The 13518-nt window shown below is 40.0% G+C and overlaps 1 protein-coding gene across 3 annotated transcripts in view; it reads right to left on the reverse strand.

Moving 5' to 3' along the window:
- Positions 1-13518, reverse strand: part of WNK3 (WNK lysine deficient protein kinase 3) — a 105401-nt gene that overhangs the window by 29699 nt on the left and 62184 nt on the right. For all 3 annotated transcript variants that reach the window (XM_087925729.1, XM_087925728.1, XM_087925730.1), the window contains exons 9-12: positions 11750-11946; positions 10396-10551; positions 4166-7798; positions 650-717 (exon numbers count right to left, since the gene is read on the reverse strand). In XM_087925729.1, coding sequence (XP_087781855.1) covers positions 650-717; positions 4166-7798; positions 10396-10551; positions 11750-11946 — 4054 coding nt within the window. The remainder of the gene's footprint in view (positions 1-649; positions 718-4165; positions 7799-10395; positions 10552-11749; positions 11947-13518) is intronic.

The following is a 13518-nucleotide window of genomic DNA, read 5'->3' on the forward strand; positions in this document are numbered from 1 at the left end:
GTTTGTTATATTTCTGTGCTGTGCTCTAACTAAGGAAACTGGACATGAGGGTAGATTGTGCATATCTACATAGGACAGGGAAGGCATAGCTATATATGGATCTTTACAAATGTGACGTTGTAGCTTCAGTTTTGCCCATTGCTGTTATGTTCTGCTGAAATAGTATGTAGAAAACAATGTGGGCCTACTGTACAGTAGGAAATTTTGCCAGAGAAATGGCCAAGTATTGAAACTGAATGATGCAGCAAAGAACATTTTTGATAACTTAAAGAGTGTTTAATGAATTGTTAAAGACACACACTCTTAAAAATGCTTAATCTAAACTATTTTAGTAAAGAGATTCCACACGTTTTTTTTTTAACATTTCATTTGATTAAAAGAAATACCTAAACATGTCATCTTTCTTCTCACATTCTTTGAGAACTGTTACCTTTTCAAGTCATCTTCTGTTTCTGGATATATTCACAGTCCTCTCAGTTCTTCACTTATCAATAAAGAATGTAACTGTTCACCAAGCTGGGGCATAATATTCTAAGCTATCTTTCCCCCACTTAGGAGTCTCCAGTTTTATTATATTGACTCTTGGTTAATGTGAGCTGAAATCCAATCCTCTTGACAGCCAAGCGAATTAATCTTAGAGCAAACTCACCCTTGAATAGACTCTTGTTTTTGAACTGCTAGCTGATGCTCATGTTCATCTGATACTGAGATGGAAACCTGTGAGGAGAAAAGGGGTAAATGGATGTGTACCATTTGCTAATTTCCCCTGAACAGGGGAAAACTTTTAGAAAAGAACTAACTCCAGAACAGGCAAATGGTTTGTGTGTTTGATATAGCACACACTCATGCTTTACTAGATAAAGTATCAAAAATAAACCAGCACAATATTTTATCTTGGAAGTTTTAACGAAGTATTGTGTTTGCTTTTTTCCTCTTAGCTATTTAAACTGTGTTTTTGTAGTCATTTTCTTTTTATTTTATAGTCTTCTGTAAATCATCATCTTTGTGACAAGATAAAGCACCTTTTCATTATTGTTATATTGGCTCACTGATGGTTAAATGATACAACAGGCTACAAATCACTAATAAGGAAACAATTGTAACTTTCTCAGATTTTACTGTACTTCATCCAAGTATAACTGATACTGCTGCCCTGACTTAGAGCTGTCTTTCTACTCAAAAATTAGATAGGAATTGCTTTCTAGTATGCAGAACTTTTTATGTAATTTTAGCCTTCAGATCAATGGTGGATTAAACAATTTTACTATCGGTTCCGTGGCCATTGCTTGGTGGGTGTGGCATTGCTTGGTGGGCGTCGCTTGGTGGGCGTGGCAGGGGAAGGTTAGTGTAAATCTCCATTCCCTCCCCATCCCACTAACCTGCTTTCCAGCTCCGTTCTCCTGTGCAGGGCAACAAAAGAAGACCCAGATGATCAGCTGGGACTCAGGAGGCAGAGAATAGATGGGGGTGGGGCCAGTCAGAGGGAGTATTTGCCAGTTCCCTGAACTACTCAAAATTTCCACTACTGGTTCTCCCGAACTGGTCAGAACCTGCTAAATACCACCTCTGCTTCAGATTCATAAACATTACACTAAAGATAATTGTTCTAACCAGAATAGTCCAACCCCAAAAAATGTAAAAGCAACAGTACAACAGGCACATAGAAATATAATCCAAAGATTTCTACAGCTAGTGATTTATAATACAATTAAACCTATATGTGGTTATTTTTAAAGCTCATTAATAATCTAAGTACTAAGAGAATTAAAAGGCTTCATGGGATTCAAGACTCAAGCCAGTCTTCTTTAAGGAATTTAAGGCATGAGATAGCAATTTTTGTGAAATTAAAACTTTAAGCTGGATCCAAGAAGTTAGTGAACTGTATCATTAAGAAGACAGGATAACTGAGATGTGATACTTGTACACAATTTAAATTACAGGCCAAAATGCCTAGGCAGCTAAAAAGAAAAAGACGGAGTCAGCAAGAAGGAGGAAAGAAAATTTTGAAGTAATGGTAGGTATTAGAAGTCATGCACTAGAGAAAAGACCCATGAGGCAGGGGAGGGGGCCACACACAAAAACAGCTGGAACTATATTATATGGGAGAGGATGATAAGGAAGACAAATCATATACTGAGATAAGAAATTGAGAACCAGGTTGGCTCAGCAAATAGGACCAAATGCAATCAAGTAACATGTTGGCAGAGACATAAAATCAAAGAAAGGCAAGGGAATGCCCACTTTTTCTCCCTACACAGGCTCTTGGATTATATCTATTTTTTAATATTTTAAATTTAGGAAGTAACCCTCAACAAAACCATGCCTGTCAATTTATCTTAAAACTTCACAATTAAAAGCAAATTAGTGAAACAGTTAACAAAAAGAGAACCAAGGGAAACTTTTTCTTGTTTCTTGCCTCCAGAAACCATGGGCTCTCTGACACTGGATGTTTTAAGAAAAAGTCCAGACAGTTACCTATCTAAAATGGTATAGGTTCTCCTACTTGATCAGGGGGATGCACTAGAAGACCTCAAAATTCCATTCCATTCCATTCCATTCCATTCCTACTTTTTTTCTGGGAGACTTTTTGTCCAACACCAGTTCACAGAAAAGAAAATGTGATCTAAATGACATGTTGCAATTCACTCCAAATGTTCTGTATGGACATTTGCATTCTTGGAAACCTGCACTCCTGATTGGCTAAACGCACAGCAACCGGATTGGTCGAGTGCGCGGCACTGATTGGCCGTCACGAAGCAACCGCGATTGGCTGAGCCGATCGCGGGTGATTCGAACAGCTGTCATTGGCCGCGGCACCCGGCACCAGTTCAATATAAGCCGCCGCATACTCAGCCGGCGGCAGATTCAAACCTGAAATAAAAAGAGCTTTAAACTAGTCACTGCCTCGCGTCTCTTTGTGATCGATCGGCCAATACAACACCAAACAAATCCATATTGTTTGTATCCCAAACTCATAATCCAGAACCCAATTCCAAAAAAGAAAAAAGTCCTATAGAGTATTACTTTCTTTTGTAGCAGCATTTCTAATTGATGAACAGTTTTCATAAATTGACCCAATCACTTACAGCTACCTCATGTAGTTCTGCTTGAATTCTAATGTCTGATAGACAGACTATTCATTAATTTCTAACATGTCAAACTGATTTGTTTTTATGAGGATGCTCAATTTAGCAAAATTGATAGAAATTTCTGCTAGAAATTTGTTTGGCCTTCTCTCTACTTTCACTATTAAGCAAAACAATTTTCAAACTGACTGATTAACCAGTTGGTAATAGTTAAGGGAGGCTATTAGCCCACGGGATTCTCCATTCTTTATAATGAGTATGCTTAAATAAAATCAGAATACATTTGACTTCACTATTTTTGACCGATGGGGACATTTCACAAAGCTATAATTATGGAAGCACTATTTTTTTCTGAGTGTGGAGCTTCAAATATGACCAACTTGTGCTTACTCTTGCTTCTATCAAATTAACCAATAACTGAACAACCTTTCCACCCACCCTCAGGTAACCGTCATACTTGCAAACATTTGATAAATATCTTGTAACTTTCCCCACCTGAAAAAAAATAAAAAATAAGATAAAATAAAATAAAATAAATAAGATTGACATGTGTTTTTTAACCACTCCCTCGCAATATATTCATGTATTTGGTGGTTTGCAAAAATTACAAACAAAAGACAACCAAAATTCCTTTCTAGAAATTAAAAGGTGGAGATGAGGGAAAACTAAAAAAAACCACCTTGCTTTCCCCCCCAAAAAATGTCTCCATAGTGCTCCATGATAAACCTGCACTTAAGAACCTATGACCATGGATCATAGGCTGAACCCTGTGCAGCTGTCAAGGAATAGGGAAGTTCTATATAGTTATTTTCCTTTGTACATCTAGATTATTTATGTACAGGTTGATAATTTTCTTATTAGAGAAATTAGCAAGTGGAAAGACCTGCTTCTAATATCACCATTATCCTTTTTCCCTTAATGCAAATTACTGTTCCTTAGTGAAATAAAATTTGAAAGTGAAAAGTTAGGATTAAAAAAATTAAACGTTCTCTTATAATAAACATTTTTTCCTTTGCCCTTCTCTGGGATTAAGTTACTGAGAAAGTGATTTTTTTTTATAGATATAACTACTGGCATACCTGTGGAATGTCTTGTCCTTGATGATACTCTTGGTTTGGTTCATTCACAGCAGTAAATGCTGCTTGCTGGTTCAAAGAAGCTGCCATAGAATTCTTAAAAGGCATCTGCTCCTGGACAATCAAGTCTACAGATAAAACTGAGTTCTGACATACTGACTGCTGTTGAATGTATGCTGGTTGTACTGGTGGAGGAATAAACTGTTGGTTATTGTCAATTGGTTGAAATGTTTGAGACTGTTGGAGGAGAGGAGCATGATTCAACAGTCCTGACACATCCAAAGATTGTTGCATTGTATAAGCTTGTTCTGGCTGTTCTGATACAGAAGTTACAGTCTGTAATGTATCAAAGGCAGACTGAGGGATAGTGGCTTTGTGCGGCTGAGTAATAGGTTGCTGGCTAAACTCCTGATAAGGAGGTTGTGGTTGCATTTGTGGTGTGAAAGATGGCTGAGACGAGGCAAAAGGTGCCTGTGGCCCTGACTGTTGTCCTTCTGCAATTTTATGTGCCAGGTGTGGTGGGTGCAGCTCCTGGTGGCTCATGCCAGAATCTTGCTGAATAAGATATATTGTTGGCTCAGGCAGATGTGGCTCAGATGGATAAGCATGGGTTTTTGTGGATTGTGTTGAACAGATCTGCAATTCCATGTTGCCAGCATCTCCATCCTTCAATAGGTGTAATGACTGATCAGGTGAATGCACAGCAAAACTTGGCTGATCAGTATTCCGTACTGCTAAATGAGCTTGCTGGATCTCTGGAGGTTGAGCCATATACGTTGGTTGAGTTATATATGCTGCCTGCCCTTGATAAACATATGCTGACTGGTCCAAAGAATGACCTGAATATACTCCAGAAGCTGCATAAACCAATGGCTCTGGGCAAGGGGCCTGATTTGAACCCTGTGCTGCGTAAGTGACATGCATCTGACATGCTGCTTGCTCTGGACTCTGCATCTGGTTAGTTGGCTCTAGCTGATGCTGCAGCTGCTCTGAAACTGGTGGGTTGTGTGGGGATTGTGCTGGATATATCATGTGTTCCTGGATTTGCAGCTGATACTGGGTCTGGATGGGATAAGCCACCTTTTCTGAAGTTGAACCTGAGAATTCAGATTGCTGATGCTTTTCCATGTCTTGCTGGGAGACAGCTGGCAACTGATCTTTGGAATTAGAAGGGAGAACAAACTGCTCTTCTTTCTGTTGTTGTGGAGGCACATGAAATAACGTATGTTGCATGACACAAGGATGCTGATTTGTAGAATGGTGTGTCTGAGTCATTTGTTGCTCTTGTTGAGGCCCCGAAGTATCTAGGGATATTTCTTGGCACTGTGAAACCTGCTGCATAAGTGTCACTTGTTGTGGTACAGCGGAGACCTGATGTAAGGGTACAATATGTTGAGATTGTGAAGTTGACTGCCCACATGCCACCTGTTGGGGAACCAGCTGAGGTTGCTGTGAGGAGGCCCCACGCTGTGTAACTTGCTGCATGGAGGCTACCTGCTGTGGAATCTGCAGGGATCCAATTTGCTGACTGGTAACTTGCTTAGATTGCAGCCCTGGTGCCATTTGCATTGATGTCCCCTTCTGGAGAACTTGCTGAGGAGCATGCTGGGGCTGAGTCATGGATGCCACCTGTTGTGGAACTTGTGGGTGTCCTTGCTGTGGCTGCTGTATTGATATCATCTGCTGTGGAACTTGCTGTGGCTGCTGTATAGATGACACTTGTTGTGCCTGAACAGTTGCCATTTGCTGTGACTGCTGCATGGTTGTTGCCTGTTGAGGAACCTGCTGTGGTTGCTGTACGGGTGTCATCTGCTGCGGAATATGAAGAATATGCTGTGACTGTTGTATGGAGGCCACCTGCTGAGGGCTTTGTTGTGGCTGCTGCATAGGTATCACCTGTTGTGAAATAAGCTGTTGCTGTTGTATGGGTGTCACCTGCTGGGGAATATGGTGTGGTTGCTGTATGGATGCTACCTGCTGAGATCCCTGTTGTGGCTGCTGTATGGGTGTCATCTGTTGTGGGACCTGCTGAGGAATATGTTGTGGGTGCTGCATGGATGTTACCTGCTGAGGGACCTGCTGTGGAATATGCTGTAGTTGCTGTGTGGATGCTGCCTGTTGAGATACTTGTGGTTGCTGTATGGGTGCCACCTGCTGTGAAGCCTGCTGAGGAATGTGCTGTGACTGCTGTATGGATACGGCCTGTTGAGATCCTTGTTGTGGTTGCTGCATAGGAGTCACCTGCTGTGGAACCTGCTGAGGACTTTGTTGTGGCTGCTGTATGGGTGTCACCTGTTGAGGAATATGCTGTAGTTGCTGTATGGATGCTGCCTGCTGAGGACCTTGTGGCTGCTGAATGGGTGTCACCTGTTGTGAAAGGTGCTGAAAAATATGCTGTGGCTGTTGTATAGATGCCTCCTGTTGAGGACCTGGTTGTTGCTGTTGTTGCTGTTGCTGTACGGGTTTCATCTGCTGTGGAACTTGCTGAAGAATATGCTGTGGCTGCTGTATAGATGCTGCCTGTGGAGGACCTTGTTGTGGCTGCTGTATGGGTGTCACCTGCTGTATAATGTGCTGCTGTTGAATGAGTGTCACCTGCTGTGGAACCTGTTGAGGTTGTTGTATGGCTGCTGCCTGTTGAGGACTTTGTTGTGATTGCTGTAAAGGTGTCACCTGCTGTTGAACGTGCTGAGGGATATGGTGTGGCTGCTGTATGGATGTCACTTGTTGTGGGACCTGCTGAGGAATAACATGGGGCTGCGGTGTGGATGTTACTTGTTGAGGAACCTGCTGAGGAATAAAATGGGGCTGCGGTGTGGATGTTACTTGTTGAGGATTCTGCTGAGGGTGCTGCTGCACTGATGCCACTTGTTGGAGAATCTGCTGAGGAACTTGTGGAGGCTGGTGTATGGCTGCTGCCTGTTGGGAAATTTTCTGAGGCTGCTCCAGAATCTGCTGAGCAGAAGCTACATGTGGAACAGTTTGGCTTTGCTGTATAGATGTCGCTTGTTGAGGAACTTGCTGAGACTGCTGCATAGGCATCCCTTGCTGGTGAATTTGCTGTGGTTGCTGCAAGGACACCCCTTGTTGAGGTGGCTGCATAGATGCTACCTGCTGAGACTGCTGCACAGCCATTAGTTTCTGGGGAATCTGCTGCATAGCTGCAATTTGCTGAGGAACCTGCTGTGAAGATGTCATCTGTGGAACTATTTGCTGGCTTGGCTGCATAGATGCCATCTGTTCAGAAACTTGCTGTGGTTGCTGTGTTGATGGCACCTGTTGTGAAACTTGCTTGGGTTGTTGAATAAGTCTAACTCCTTGTGGAACTGACTGAAGAACTTGCATGTTGTTGACAAACTGAACCGAAGGCTGCCCATGTAGCACAGGGGACTGACTGGCAGATACCAAATTGGCAGGAGCAGTCTCTAATTCCACTGATCCCACAGCAGCTGTAGCCTGACTACCAAGTCTAGCAGCAGAGGTTAACTGTATGCTTGTTGGCATGTGTTGATTCCCCACTTGTGAGGCAGGTATATTCTGAGGAGAAGTTATTGTCAACATCTGCTGAGGAACTCCCATGATGGATCCATCCAAAGCCTGATTTTCTGTACTGTAGGATACCTGTGAATCTGGAGGCTGGTAAAAAAAATAAATGTATTTTAGATGTTGATAAAATAATTATTTTATATCAAGATTTTATCCGATAAAATGTTGTCAGAAAAATAATCTTTTAAGTATCATTTCACAGAGAACTCAGTATATGCAAAGTAGCAACATACATAACATAAGGCATAGGATAAAATGTTGTCATAAAAATAATCTTTTGGACATCATTTCAGTTGTATATAAAAAACAGCAATATATAGAATGCATTGTACAAGTTAAAAATGTCAGCTGTAAAATTCCATCACCTTGGCAACACTTATTCAGTGTTTTAAAAGAATTACTTTAACTATAGGAACTGTACAATTGGTAATTCTTTTGGCTGTGCTCTAAAAAGAATAAATGGAAATGTTGAAAGTTTTTCACATTTTATATTTGAGATGTCTGAGCAAAAACTGCTATTTGTGAATGTTAGTCCCATCTGGCAATATCATTGTAGTGAGACAGCAGTATAGCATCCAGAAGTACAACCCTTTTCATAACTCTTTAGATTTATAAGTGAGAGTGGAAAAGCTTTCAGGCACATAAATGTTCAGAGAAAAAGGCAAGGAAATAATTAAGTTCTTCAGATCCTTTTTCACTGCCAACTGCACTACCTGGAAGCATACTTTTATTTTAATAAACATACTTATTTACATATAATCCATAATTTGGTACTTGATGTGGGATTATATAAATTGATGAAGGTTTAATGGATGAAAACTAGATTGTTTTTACTTGGAATACACCAAGTGAAATAAGTATGACTTGACCAATATAAACAAGTCTCCCTAAAGTAGACCTAAGTCTGAATTGAATGCACTCTCATAATTCTTTGCCATTTCCATCTTTAAATCTTAGAAGGGAAATACAAATCACAAGATTCAAGATTATCTAAATAAATACAATCTGAACAGATGGTTGTTTCCCAAATAACTGTATAAGGTTTCTTAAATATCTGCATTGGGACTAATATTTCATTATTATCTGATTAATTATTAAATTAGTTTTGGGGCAAAAATTATGGCCTACAGAAAATAAAACTATACTATGAAGATAAAGTCTTGTTTAAGTCAAGCTTAATTCCTAATGGTCTCATAGACATATCCATATAGTTTTCTTGGAACCAATAGAGAAGTTCTTTGCTACTGCTTTCTTCTGGGAACTTTTTTTGGGGGGTGGGTGGGGGGTGCTTCCAGTTTAACCTACATTATTAGTATTCCTTTCTAAGTACTAAACAGTGTTCACCCTGCTTATCTTTGGAGCCCAGTAAAGTCATTTAGAAATTGCCACCTGCTGATACACAGGACTATGACGTATCAGAAAAAGAGTCCTTATCATTAAAATCATTTAATTATTATTAAAGAGACAATCATTAGTGCCATGAAATTGATATTCAGGTGTATTTGCTAACCAAATTAGACCCTCCATTTGGATCAAGCCTCTTTTTACAATGCAGAGATGCATAATTTAACTGGATAAAAATATATTATCATCAGATAATATACAAAAATTGGTGTGAACATGACTTATGACTGTAATGGAGCCTGAGTTCACAGTTATTAAGCAAACTCATTGTTTCTCCATAGGGCATTTTCCGGAAAAATCAAAAGTAAACCCTGGATTTTGGCAAAAGTGTCACAAATCGTGGTCATGTAATCATGGGATGCTTCAAATCGTATATGCAGGCCTCTTTCTGAGAACCCAAAATGTGGTCATGTGATGGGGGGGGCTTGGAACTTCAGTTGGTTGTAACTTGAAACTACCTGTAGTTAACCATTTTACCTCACACCTAAGCATTTTCCTGAATCCTAATTTTACAATTTCATTTTCTTTGTTCTTCCCATCAGGGTTTTAGACATTATTTACATCCAGGAGAATAATTCTGGAACTACGGCTTGGAATGTAAAGAAGAGAATAAAAAGGGAGAATTAAATATGCCCTTCACCCTGCTACTACAAACTGTCAATTATTGAGAGATGCCATCAGGCAAAACATACACATTAAATTGTACTATGTAGCTTGGCTTTAAATGAGAAGCAATAATTCACTATAGGTAGTCCTCAACTTATTACAGTTCATTTAGTGACTATTCAAAGTTACAACAGCACTGAAAAAAGTGACTTTTGACCATTTTTCACACTTATGACCATTGCAGCATTCCCATAGTCACATGATCAAAATTCAGACACTTGGCAACTGACTCATACTTATGATAGTTCAGTGTCCTGGGGTCACATGGTCTTTTTTTTGCGATCTTCTGACGAGCATAGTCAAGGGGGGAGCCAGATTCACTCAACAACCAGTTACTAACTTAACAACCACAGTGATTCACTTAACAACCGTGACAAGAAAAGTCATAAAATTGGTCAAAACTCACTTAAAAAATGTCTCACTTAGCCACAGAAATTTTGGACTCAATTGTGGTTGTATCATTTCCTTCCATTGAATAATTTCCTTCAATGATTGCTTCCATTTTATGAATGCTTTCCCCTTTTAAATTTAGATGGTTAAAATGAACTTACGGGACACTTTTGGTGATGCTTTGAAAAATCTGCTCAGTAATGTAATTTATTAGTGAAAAACCTTACCATCCTTGATGGGAATTGTTGAGCTGCAAGAGGAGAGGTTTGGGCTTGGAGAGTTGCAGGAAGTGCCAAATTGTGAGTAGGTAGACCAGAAGGCTGACTCTGGATTAATGGTAAAACACCGGGATGAGCCATATTTGTTGGCAAGGCCGGCTGCACCTGTATAAAGAATAATTAACAGGCTTCACTTAGAAAAACAAAACAATTGTCTGTGCTTCAGTTCCCCTGGTCTCATCTGCCCTATTTGTAGCCTTTTCTCACATTCCCTAGGGAACACAAGATATCTTCCTAGGATGCAGAATTAATAACCAAAATATGTTCTTGGGCCTTTCTGTTTTTAGAACATTTATAATACCACCCATTTGTACTAAAGTCCAGGCAGCCAATAGGAAAAAAAACATCTGTTTACAATAAAAAATTAAAACCATAAATATTTTTTTTAAAAAACCATTTGACACCATAATTACATTTGACATGAAGCCCACAAGAAGTTTATCTGATCGGTCTTACCCTAATGCCAGCACTTGAGAGGGAAATCCAGGTCTTAAATGCTGTTTGGAAAGTTAAAAGAATGGGGTGGGGTGTCTAACAAATTTCAGGGGGAAGGGCAGGGACTGTCAGGAAAAGGCACATTTCCTAAGTACCATAAGATGGCAACATTTAAGGGAGGGGACTAGGAGTATATCCACCCTGTTCTGGTAGTAGGATGTCCTTAGTGAGAGCAATCTGGCAAAGGTCCTGTGCCATAATAGGGTTTTAAAGATAATAACCAGTTCCTTGAATTGCACCTGGAAGGAAACTGGGAGACACTTGCACAATAGGGTATGATTTGGGTACAACTAGGGGGGCCCATCACTGCACATCCCATTAGATTCCAAGGGCAACCCCATGTAAAATGCATTGCAGTAATCCAAATGGGAAGTGATTGAGGCATGAGAGACCATGAACCTCCAGTCTAGGAAAGGGTGTGATTGGTTCACATGATGAATCTGTGCAAAAGCTCCCCTCTAGTCAAAGCTACCACCTTTATTCCTTTCCTGGAGCCAAAAAATGTCATACTGAAACACCATACATGTCTCTATGAGATAGTGTCAGGCATGAAAGATGAGGACAACATACGAAGTTCCAATTAAACTGATTGTGATTAAAGGTTAGTACTATTTTGCGCTAGATAAGAGTTGGCAGAATTCAAGGGGTGGGGGTGGACTTAGTCTGTATGTGGCTACCTAGAGATTCTAGGCTGATTCCTCTTTTGACTCCATCCCCACGTTCTGCCACTTTCTCCTATAGGTAAAGACACTTTGTTAATACAATAATCTTAATCACTATGTTAGTAAGAATATAATAAGCCTCTTACCCCTGCATTGGACTGATAATGCCCCATCAGTTGTTGAGAAGTATAAATGTGCCCTTGAACAGTGCTATTTTCAGTTTGTGAGAGATTGGGAACTTGTTGAGTACCCATCATGTGTTCCGAGGAAAATGCCAGATTATGTTGGCTAGAGGCATCTGACAGTATAACTGATCCTGATCCTGTCTCAGACAAGTTGTCAGCTGTGTCAGTGTGAAAAGAAAAAAAATGGCAGAATGTTCATTGTTTCAGAATAAATCAAACCACTTCCCTTCCTTCTGCCTCATTTAGGCAAACACTTGGGTTGTCAGGAAATGCAGTTTTACATATGGATGGAATATTTACTTCAAAAAGAATACAACAAAATGAAAGCTTTTCCTTAGGAAAAGAAAACAATAGCCCAATCTTTCTTTTAAAAATTGCCACAACAGTGATTCTAGCTAACACAATTAATCTGTTTAAATAAGTACAGTTATCAAAAACTGTTATATTTATTTGAGAATGACCAAAGCCATCTCTATGACACATGTAAGTCTAAATTCAGGCTCAAGATGACCCATTATATCTAAATCTTCAGAAGCTTTAATGCCTTCTCTGCTGGGCTGGTTAGATATGGAACACTGGATACTGGCTCATAGTTGTTAAAATCAGCAGTGTCTAATAAAAGCTTCTTAAGAAGTTGCTTCATCATCCTTTTTTAAACAATCTAAAACAATCCTTAAAAGCCCTTAGAAGCAAAGCTAGGAAGGGACCAAACAAGTAACGGTATAAATTGAACTGAGGATTCATTTATTTATAAGCAGGGGCGGGATTCTACCGGTTCTGTCCACCTCTATAGAACCAGTTGCTCTGAAGAGCAGCAGACACAGAACTGGTTCTATGTCTGCTGCTGTTTTGCCCCACTCATCCGCCTGGGCTCTTACCTGTCCTTTATTTCCTGCTTTTTCAACCTCAGCTGCTTTGTGTGGCACAGCTGCAGTTGAAAAAGAAGGAAAAAAGGGCTTTTCCAACCGCGGTGGACCCACGTGCAGCACTGCTCAGTTGTCCGGGCAGCTCAGCAAGTTGTAAATTGCACTCACGCGACACGCGCATGCGCGCGCGACGCAAAGCAACAGAACCGGTAGTTATACCGGTCGGATCCCATCCCTGTTTATAAGGGATCAAGCAACAAAACTGATAATGTTATAGAAGAATTCTAAGTATGATACTGCCTAAAATGAAGAAAAATCCAACACAAATCTGAAACGTGTTATTCACAAAGTATTGTGCAAAGTGCATGACATGTTTCAGATTTGTGTTGTGTGTTGTGTCACAGTGGCTATCAGTTTGTATGAGAACCCTGGCTACAGTTATTGTAGTTGGACCATCAGAGTTCTCTTGGATTATTGATTCTATGGATGTAATCAATTGGAAAATAAATTATTACTTTTATCTGCCTAATTGCTGTGACATAGGCTGTATAAATAAGCATGCATTTTTTCTAGCTGGATTCATTTGGGACCTGCACATTTCTGTCCTCACATTTCATAACATGCAATTCCTGTATGAAGCATGGAACATTCAAGGCACTAATACAGGACAGCAGGAATTTAGGAGCCTTCATATTAAGTGCTGAAACTTCATTATTCCACATCTTAACTAAAGCACTGATGTGGTTTCAGTTTTGAGAAAAACATTCCTCAGAGCAGCATGAAATCCACAGGATCCAACAGCTTCCAGGGAGCAACGTGTTCTGGTCCTTACCCTTGTAATGGGAAAATTATGAAGTTGCAAAT

The sequence above is a fragment of the Pseudonaja textilis genome, chromosome 2 (genome assembly GCF_049901715.1).
Source record: "Pseudonaja textilis isolate UNSWEBS1 chromosome 2, rPseTex1.2, whole genome shotgun sequence".
Classification (NCBI taxonomy): Eukaryota; Metazoa; Chordata; class Lepidosauria; order Squamata; family Elapidae; genus Pseudonaja; species Pseudonaja textilis.